This window comes from Danio aesculapii, chromosome 10 (assembly GCF_903798145.1).
Source record: "Danio aesculapii chromosome 10, fDanAes4.1, whole genome shotgun sequence".
NCBI lineage: Eukaryota > Metazoa > Chordata > Actinopteri > Cypriniformes > Danionidae > Danio > Danio aesculapii.
Genome location: NC_079444.1, coordinates 36,514,389 through 36,525,193, shown reverse-complemented (window position 1 = coordinate 36,525,193; position 10,805 = coordinate 36,514,389). Strand labels below are relative to the sequence as shown.

At 36.4% G+C, this 10,805-nt stretch overlaps 1 protein-coding gene across 1 annotated transcript; it reads left to right on the top strand.

Moving 5' to 3' along the window:
• The first annotated feature begins 263 nt into the window (after positions 1-263).
• Positions 264-7,739, top strand: dhrs13a.2 (dehydrogenase/reductase (SDR family) member 13a, tandem duplicate 2). Its single transcript, XM_056466854.1, has 5 exons — positions 264-420; positions 764-882; positions 955-1,078; positions 3,241-3,567; positions 7,050-7,739. The coding sequence occupies exons 1-5, from the start codon at positions 294-296 to the stop codon at positions 7,307-7,309; spliced, it is 957 nt and encodes a 318-aa protein (XP_056322829.1). The 5' UTR covers positions 264-293; the 3' UTR covers positions 7,310-7,739.
• Positions 7,740-10,805: the final 3,066 nt, after the last annotated feature.

The following is a 10,805-nucleotide window of genomic DNA, read 5'->3' as shown; positions in this document are numbered from 1 at the left end:
CAAAATAAAATACAAAATGTATCACTTTAAATAAATAACGTGACCCAAACGTTACCTGTAGCCTACCACTAGATCATCATTGTTTATTTTTGTAGCTCATTCGTTAACAAAACATGCCAAGGTGTTAGATAAGACGCACGTTTTTGGCCTTGGTCTGTGCATTGTTCATACGAGCAAACCGGTCCGTTGAGGGCTTGGGTGATGGCGAGAAACCCCGGACCGGTTTATCAGGCTCTGGCCCGGGCGGCGTACATAAGAACCGCTCGGAGAACCAGTCCAGCAGAGGCTCAGTCATGATTTACCTGCTGATCACCGCTGCTTTCATCGCAGCTCTTTATGTTGTTTTGGTGGAGACGCTGTTTAAGAAATCCAAATGTAATGGATCGGCTGACATGACCGGGAAGACCGCCATTATTACAGGTAATGTTATAGATTGGGATAACCTTTAACGTTGTTTTTATATTCGCACAATCAGACTTTCACCATCTTAAAATAATTATAGAAAAGTATTGTTTGCAAATTCATAATGGGGAAATCATAATAGACTATCAACTTACTACAATGTTCACAATTAAATAATGCTAATGTTATTTTTGAAGTCACCAACTTTACCTCAATATGTTAAACTCACTGGAAAATGTATAGGGCGCGTACGAAAACGCCACACGTCGTCTTTACCTTGGCTTTTTCTTCAACATGTTGTCTGCAACGTTGTGGAAAGCTGGAGTGTGCTTTAGTTTTAGTGTTTGGTTGGTTGTTTCAGGCGGGAATACGGGTATTGGTAAGGCCACGGCTCTGGATCTTGCTGGCCGTGGAATGAGAGTGATTCTGGCCTGTAGAAACCAGAAGAAAGCCGAAGCAGCTATAAATGACATTAAAAAGGTGAGTATTGTTACTTAAGCTCGATAATTTGAGAGTTTTTGAGTGCTTGATTTACTTGTGTTTGTTGTTCAGGCCACAGGAAGTGATGATGTCTTGTTTATGGAACTGGATCTTGGAAGTCTCAAATCTGTGCGAGCTTTTGTTGAGACTTTCCTCAAATCTGAGTCCAGACTGGATCTGCTTATCAATAATGCAGGTATGTTTGTAACGAAAAATGTAAATATTGAAAAATTTGGAGCTTTCAAATAATCGATTTCTGCTAAACTTTAAATATCCCTTTTAGATTGTATATGTATAATGTTTAAAGGTATAGTTCACTCATAAATGAACTTTTCCACTTGGTTTCACCATTTATTTACTAAATTTAAGTAGAGTTTCTTCTGTCGAATACAAAACAAGATTTTCTGATATAACATTATAGGGGAATGTACTATGTAAGTCAATGGGTGTTTATTTTCCCCAGCATTCATCAGTATATAAATCCAAAATCAAGCGAAAAGTACTTCAAGGGTAGTTAATGTGTCTGTGCTATTTGGGTAAGAGATTCATAAAGATAAACAATGAAATCATAAGTCCAAAGCACATGAAAACTAAGTGAAAAAACTAAAAGGCCTTTCTAAATATGACTATTCCATAAAATAGCAGACTTTTCGAGTGCCTTGGTCTTGGACATTTGATTTCATTTATCAGTATATGTTCCTTGGTGTTCAACACAATAAAGAAACTCAAACAGGTTTGGAGCAGGATGAGTGGAGGATGAGTAAATGATGACAACTTCATTACCCATGCGGCTTTGCTTAAATTACACCAATTATATAGCAAATCTAGCTAAAATCTCTTTAAAAATAATGTAAACATTTTCGTATGCATTTATTTGCCTACTGTGCAATAAACTTGTTTCTGTAGATGCATCCAACAACTATAAATTAATAGTTGTGTGTTGCAAAAATGTCAGACAGTTACAACCGACCAACTCATTCATGTAGTAATGCAACAATAGTAATATAAACAAATTACTCACTGTAGTTTTTTACACATAAGGCATGTTACATTACACCACTAATGACTATAGTAAAATCCGAGGTATTAAAACATTTATGTTTATCGTATTCCAAGTGGGTCGTTGTAGGACTGGTTGGAATACGATAAACATAAATTTTCCTTCAGAGCGGAGATCGAACTGGCAATTCCTTCATGGGAGGTGAATGCTATAAGAAGGAGGCTATCGGAGTGAGGTCTCCATTACACAATATACTACAATATGCAGTGGCCTTCTTTAAAAATAGTTGTAAATAATACACTTTAGTTTGGTCCAAAATCTTTTACTATAAATTACTATTGTATTTTAGTTGAGTTACTGGTGCGTGGGAACAGTGCAGTGCTTTGAAATGTATGTAATCGACACATATACACTTCTCTCGCTATACACTTTACTAACCCACAACTGTGTTTAAACCTTCAAACCAAAATTTGAAGCAGTCGTGTGGGTATACAGTAGGTGAAAATGAAGCTTCGGACGTCACTGATGACGTGATGATTGCAAAACAAATCAAGCTCCGGTATACGGTTTCAATCTGAAATTTCGATGCATGCTTTGAAGCTTCGGTGCACATCACATCTCTATCAAAACCTATTTGACTTTCCTCTGTTGGTTGAAATTAAGCTATGTTGAAGAACACTATAGTTGGCACCAATTGATTCCATAGTAATTATGGAGGTCAATTAGTGCCAGCAACCGGCGTTCTTCAACATCTTTTAAGTGTTCATTAGAAACTCAATGGCTTAAAATTGCACAAGGGAGAATAAATAATAAGGGTTTTTATTATTTGAGTGAACTATTCCTTTAAAGCAACTGTTTAAAGTTGATTAATCTGGAAGTACTGTACTAAGAACCATCATCAGCTCTGATCAGCCATGCTAAACTGGACAATTTGACAGTGTGGAAAATCTATATATGTGACATCAAGGACATTTTGAACACTTCACCTCTCATCTGATACTACGAATGTCAAATTGAATGCAATGTATTTAATTGCTTGGTCTAAACCAGTGTTTCCCAACCCTCTTCCTGGAGGCACACCAACAGTACACATGTCTCCCTTATCTGACCTATTCATTTGAGGTTTTGGAGTCTGTTCTGATGAGTTGATTCAGGTGTGTTTGATTAGAGGCTGAAAATATGTACTGTTGGTGTGCCTTCGGGAACAGGGTTGGGAAACACTGGTCTAAACTAGTTATCCTGTGATTCCTGATGTGTACATAACGGGATGGGGGACATATGTACAGGGTAGTAGTTGTTTTGTGAAATGCTATCCAATATCAATTTTGTAAATAATAAAGTTGATTTGGTCTGTTTAGGTCTTGTGGCGGATGGTCGAACCGAGGATGGATTTGGCATCGAGTTTGGCGTCAACCATCTTGGCCATTTCTTGCTCACATGTCTTCTGCTGGATCGCCTAAAGGAGAGTCCCGCCTCTCGGGTCATCACTCTGTCCTCCATGGCTTATCGCTGGGGCAGGATTGATTTCGATTCTCTTATCACCACCAAAGACCTGGGCTCGGGGAGATACAGCTGGCAGTTTTTCCAGGCCTACTGCAACAGCAAACTCTGCAACGTCCTCTTCACTCACGAATTGGCTAAGAGACTGAAAGGCACAAGCGTCACCTGCTACAGCGTTCATCCAGGTAATGCAAGCCCAAGAGAATCGTTTATCCCGTCAGAGATCTGTCTCTTGTGTTGCTCAATACCTGCACGTCTTCTCGTTTGTTTGTGCATCCTTCAAATTCCAGTTTTATGTATGTGTAGGGTAAAAGTCCCTCAGGTTGGGAATGTCACAAGGTTGATGACGAAATTGTTGTCTCACTATTTATTCACCCTCAAGTATTTCTAAATCTGAGATCTTCTGTTATTTTGAATATTTTATATATTTTGAGGAAAGAAGAAAAGCTGTAATGAAAACTATGCATGTCAATGGTTAAAGGTTTTCAACTTTCAATCTTCAACAGAAGAAAGAACTTTTAGAAAGAAGATTTAGAACCACTTGAAGGTGATTAAGTAGTTAGACAATTAAAAAAGGTTTTTGTCATCAACCTTGTGACCTTGTTTCATTTTTGTTTAAACTATCTATTCAGTTTAGATAGTTTAGACTGTATGTTATGTTTTTGTAAGAACATACAATTCTTTATACTTCATTTGTTTGTTTACCAATTTTACTCGCAATTTCTGACAGAATAATTTTTTTTATTATTCACAAAATTTCCCTGTCACAAAGTCCATTGTATATCATCAATAGCCTAGCATAACTGCAGAAAAGATCACTTTAAATGTTTAGTTCACCCAAAAATTTAAATTCTGCCATTGTTTACTCATCCTCCACTTGACCAAACTCTTTACTCTGTTGAACCCAAGGGAAACTATTCTGAAGAATGGCTAGACAAAAGAGCCATTGACTTCTATAGTATTTTTTCTGTTCCTACTATGGAAGTCAATGGCTGTGTTTCCCAGCCATTCTTTGCAATATCTTTTTTATTATTATTATTATTTTGGGGGTTATCACCTTTATTTTGATAGGATGGTGAAGATTTTACAGACAGGAAAGTTGGGGGAGAAGAGATGAGGGGAAGGAACGGCAAAGGACTTCGAACTGGGAGTCAAACTCGGGTCGCCGTGAGCACCTTGGTGCTATGTCTTGACAAACTAACTTTGGTTAGTTTGGTTAGGTTATTGCTGCCGACATGTTTTATTTTTTGGTTCAACAGAAGGATTAAATTTATTGTTTAGAACAAGGGTGTCCAAACTCGGTCCTTCAACACATCTGCCAGGAAGTTTCTAGTATATCTAGTAAGAGCTTTGATTAGTTGGTTCAGGTGTGTTTGATTAAGATTGGAGCTAAGCTTTGCAGGACACTGACCCGCCAGGAGAGAGTTTGGACACCCCTGGTTTAGAACTACTTGAAGTTAAGGAAATGATGAGGAAATGTTCATTTTTGGGTGAAATATATCTTTAAAATCAAGCAGCTTTCTTTTGGTCAGTGTAGGGAATACGTGGAAAACGTGGTAAACTCTTGCAAAATTCCCACTCATCATAGAATCCTATTAAAGTGAGAGGGATTATCAATGAATATTCACCAAATAGCTGTTAATTCTAGAACACGCACAGAAAAAGTGCATTTGCATGTTGTCTAATTTTGGTTTGAAACCTACTTCACAACCATTGATGTGTATGTTCTGTATAGCATGAATGCAGTTAGTGTGTATCAATGTAGTATGTCACCCAGGCTGATTTATTATTTTTTTTTAATGACAAATGTTATCTGGATGCATTTGACATTGGAAAATCTGTGCCAACTACAGGTATGATTGCGCTCAAATAAGAACATGATCTATTTTAGGTTTCCAAATCCAAGTTGGTGTCATGCAATTCTTGAATAACTTGATAAACTTGCAATTGCGAGGTGAAAAAACAGAACTGGTAGATGAAATTGGCTGTTTATTTATTTCTTTATTCAGTAGAGGAAATGGGTTTCAATACACGTTTTGGATAACATCCAATTTCTAGACTGAAACGTAGAAAAAAGATGAATTTTTAAGCCCTAAATGTTGATGTGCGCATGAAGAACACAAATATTTTATACCTCTGTTCTGTCAATGGTGAACGGTGAACAGTCAATAGTTTTATCTTGAGCTGTTCTAAGAACAGAGGGTGTGGTTGTAAAAACGTCCTAATATGAACCTAGCATGGCTGTGTTATGCTAATTAGCTGCTAGTTTCGAGCCCAAACTTTCATTTTGCTATTCAGTTTGAAATTTTGCTTTATCGTGTGTGTCTGCAAATATGCAAGATACAAAGGGAAACGATCATCGAGTTTGATTCGTAGGTTTGTTGATGTGTGTAAATTTATCTCTAATGCTGATCTAGGCAATCATCTGGAATGTTCAGAGTCATTTCCTGTTTCAACCCTTGTGTATTCTTTACATTTACTACGCTTTTAGTGGCTGTTTTTGCCCCAATGACTTCCATGCCAGCATGTAATCATGCATTCTTAATTGTTGGTGGTTTTCCCTGTTGGGAAGAGGTCAAATTTATTATTTTTACTGTTGATCATCAGCTGGCAGCATTAATCCTTTAGATAAGCCTGTGCAACAAAGTTTCTGGCTTTTATATGGAGTTCTATGCAGTAAAACCAAGCAGATTATAGTGTGTGTGCATCAAATGGACTTGTTAACAAAGGCACACCCCTCTTTGTCTTCTTAACCAATCACCTACTCCCTAAACTTATTTAAGGCAGACCAGCCCTCTAGCACTGTTCTTCTCATTCTTTCGAATCCACCCTCTATTTCCTCCGCTTCCCATTAATAATCCTATAACCTTCTCTTCCCTTGAGGTTGAATCGGGGGGTCCAATCACTCTACCAAAATATTACAGAGACTGTACCCTCACTCTGAGTTTCTGGGCATCATTGTAGGATGCCCGACCAATCTATCTACCTGTTCACTGTTTATCCTCCAACTTCCCTTCCCCTTCTTCCCTCTGTTCCCCTACCATCCCTTCAATAAAGTCTAGCTCAAAGTGTGGCGGGGTCCATGCTGGTGAATACACTTACTATGTTTTTGTTTACTCCATTTATTTCGGAGAGCTGAGGTGCTTATTTTGATTTTCTCATAACAAGATAAGTATGCAAAGGTATCTCTCACACACTATACTCTATATAGAAGCCAGAAACTAAGCTTTTTTGCACTACAACTGATGATCAACAGTAAAGAAAATGCTAATTTGATCTCTTCCCAACAGGGAAAACCAGCAACAATCAAGAATGCGAGATTTATATGCTGGCATGGCTTTGCAATCAAAAAATGTCACTATAATGGCAGTCAATGGGGCAAAAACAGCCACCAACATAATGAAAGGGTAGTCCATTTGCCCATAATTTCAAAACACTTTTCCAAAATGTGTGTCAATATAAGGTTTGTGACCAAAAATCATTCCAATTGCTTAAACACAGAGAAAGTTGTGGTCAAATTAAGCCTCCAAATCACACGAGTGGATGAAAACATCCCCAACAGCACACAATGGTTAATCTTGAGAAAGCTCCATCTTAAATATTCTCAAGTGAAAGCATTGAATCAGCTGTTGGGTTAAACTAACACCTCATATTGTTTTTTTTTCAGGTGTCGTAAAGACCGAACTATCCCGCAATGTGAGTCTCTGGCAGAAAGTGTTCATCGAGCCCGTGGCCCGACTGCTGTTTCTTGACCCCAAAACCGGAGCCCAGACTACGCTACACTGCGCCGTTCAGGAAGGAATCGAGCATTTCAGTGGCCGCTATTTCTCATGCTGTGCTGTGGAGGAAGTCGGCGCCAAGGCCAAAGATGATGCTGTGGCCAGAAAGCTTTGGCAGATCAGCGAGCGACTGAGCGGCCTTTCCTAAAGCCAGAACAACTGATGCATTTCTGGTGTCTGTGAACTTATTTTACCTCTTGAGGAGAAAAAAAAAAACGCAAGGATGAAGTGATGAAACTGATTGTTGTGTGCTTTTTTTGTATATGGACACACAATGTTTACAATGTTGTTGTTTTGTTTTATTTGTATGTTTACATTAAATGCTGTTGTTTTTTTACTATATTAAAGTATGTAACGGAATCAGCAGTTTCTTTGTTTCTTTATGAAAAATGTCATTATATTTGATATGAAGTCAAACGTGAACAATCTGGTAATATTTATGCCAATCGTAAACAGGAGACTGTCACTTCAGTTCTGATTTTGTGCATTTTTTTGATCAGTATTTAATTACCTTCCATTGTTGAATGAAAATGTTCTTCATGGAATGACTGATACCAATAAAGAGCATTTCTTTTTAAGTGTCAACTTCTAATAAAAAATTTTTCCTCCTCTTTTTTTGTAGTCGCAATGGGGTGTACAGCTAGTGTTTCTTCCCATACCGATAAACTTCAGATGGACGGTTTGTGACTTTTCAGTTTTATATGGTTCCTTTTACACCATCGATGTTGTAATGTCATTAAAATATAAATTAAGCAGACTTATTCATTCATTTAAGTGTTTCATTCATTTAAGTTTAAACGCAGGATAAGCAGACTAGTGCAGAAATTCCATTGAAATTACTGGGCTAAAATAAATGTTAATATTTTCAAGACATGGCATGGAAGTTTTTTTATTTAATACAGTGCTTTTTGTACATTCTGAGACCCACTTTATCATATATCAATCAGGCAGTGGAGATCATTGATTTTTTTTTTAAAGGGAACAGACTGGAAACGAGTCAATTTTTGTAATGGCAGTCCATCGTTTGACCCAGGTTACTGAAAATTAAAAGTCCTTCAGCAAATACCATATTTGCATATCAGAAATATGCAAAAAGTCAGCAGATTTGACAAACAGACCTACAAATCTGTCTAATTTTGCTCCAGATCAAAAACTTTAAATTCTAAATAATTATCACTTACAAATAAAATTATTTTTAAAAAATGTAAAGTAAAAATTGTCATTAAAAAAATTGTAATCTAAAACTTTTTTTTTTAATGTGCAATCCCAATATATGCCATTTAAAAAAATTGTGATCAGAAATTGGCGGTTAAAAAATTGGGATTCAAAAAATGCCATTTAAAAAAATTTGGGATCCAAAATTGTCATTTAAAAAAAATTTGCAATCTTCAAAATTGTTATTCAAAATAAATTGCGATTCTAAAATTGGCGTTTAAAAGTTTGTAATCCAAAAATTGTCATTGAAAAAAAAAATTGGGATCCAAAAAATGCCATTTGAAAAAATTTATCAAAAATTGTCATTTAAAAAAATTTGTGATCCAATAAAATGCCATAAAAATTGTGATCAAAAATTGTCATTAAAAAAAGAATTGCATTTCCAAAACGCCATTTTAAAAAAATTGCGATTAAAAATTGTCATTAAAAAATTGGGATCCAAAAAATGCCGTTAAAAAAATTTGGGTTACAAAAATTGTAAAAAATAAAATAAAAATTACAATCCCAAAAATTCCATTTAAATAAATTGCGATTTAAAAAAACTGTCGTTTGAAAAAAGTTTGTAATCCAAAAATTGTTATTTAAAGAAAAATTGTGATCCAAAAAATGCCATTTAAAAAAAAATTGCAATCAAAAATTGTCATAAAAAAATAAAAATAAATCGCAATCCAAAAATGACATTAAAAAAATTGAAATACAAAAATTGTTCTATTTGAAGAAAGAAAAACAAATAATGAGGAAAGCTGAAATATTAAAAGTTTTGAATGTAATATTTCAGCTTCCCTCACTATTTACGTTTTCCTTTCTTCAAATAGAACCTATGAGACCTCTCTGGTTGAGCTAAAACAGAATGACATCTACACACCTCTTTAAGAAGACAGTAGGTCATTTACCTAAGATTACAGCCAAAATCAAAGACAGTGAAGGCAGCTGAAAGTGAACCGTGACTTGTTTGACATCAACTACCATGACTCGTATTTAATAATATTGAAACCAAGTGCAAAATCCTGGCATTGTCTTTGTTATACATCACATGCCAATCAGGTTTGTCTAGGTCTAGTGCGGCTATCTGTACATAACGTCTCCTCGAACAAAACCCACAGGCTGTTTGAACCGCGTTTACCTCAAGTAAAATGTGTCGAAAACGCACGTCCTGTTTGGCCAGGAATGAACAAATGATTTTCTATATGTCGTGAGGGGGGTTTTAGATAGTTTGTGGCTTTAGGCTAGAGGTGAAATATGCCTTTAAATTCTTCTCCCGCTTCACGAAACACACGCATACACAAGGCGTTTCAGAAAACTGTACACGGTGTTACGAAAACTGCGGTAATATTTGTCCAATTTTATTATGTGCGATAAGGTGTGTTGATTTAAAATGTTTCACTTTCTATTTTATTGGCAAGTGAGAGGAGGACAGACGGGAAAAGGGACGTGAATCTGAATATTCACTATAGAAAACCTCTGTCACACTACATAAACAGTATTGTACAAAATAAAAGTCCTGCTGGTTACCACTTCAGCATAAAATACTGAATAGCTACAATCAAGTTTAATACAGGCATGCTAAAGAATTTTGGATAAGAAGTGCAAAAGAATGTGTAAAAATGGCTGAAATTTTCCTTAGTCTTTGCAGGAAGAGAGATTTATTTGAATAAAAAAGGGTTTAGGCTATTAAATATTTGGTTCAGCTTTAATGTTTCTTAGCATCTTTGGAAAAACTTAAATTATAGTTATGGTTTTCTGTCTTTGTATTCTTCGATATTTATATTTAAGATGCACTACCTGACAAAAGTCTTGTCGTCGATCCCAGTTGTACAATTGAATCTACTGTTGAACTACATCCCAATCATCACAAATACTGCAGAAGACCTATTAGATCCTGCATCGACCCAAGATTTTCATAGAAATCAGTCAAGGTTAGTGAAGGAAAAATCATGGTTTGGGGTTACATTCAGTATGGGGGCGTGCGAGAGATCTGCAGAGTGGATGGCATCATAACAGCCTGAGGTATCAAGACATTTATGCTGCCCACTACATTACAAACCACAGGAGAGGGCAAATTCTTCAGCAGGATAGTGCTCCTCATACTTCAGCCTCCACATCAAAGTTCCTAAAAGCGAGGAAGGTTAAGGTGCTCCAAGATTGGCCAGCCCAGTGACTAGACATGAACATTATTGGGGTAAGATGGAGGAGGCATTGAAGATGAATCCAAAGAATCTTGATGAACTCTGGGAGTCCTGCAAGAACGCTTTCTTTGTCATTCCAGATGACTTTATTAATGAGTGATTTGAGTCAGTGCAGAGATGTATAGATGCAGTCCTCCAAGCTCATGGGAGTCATACACAATATTCATTCTGTTTCCACTGCACCATGACTTTATCTTCTATACTGGACATTATTTCTGTTAAGTGACAAGACTTTTGTCTAAG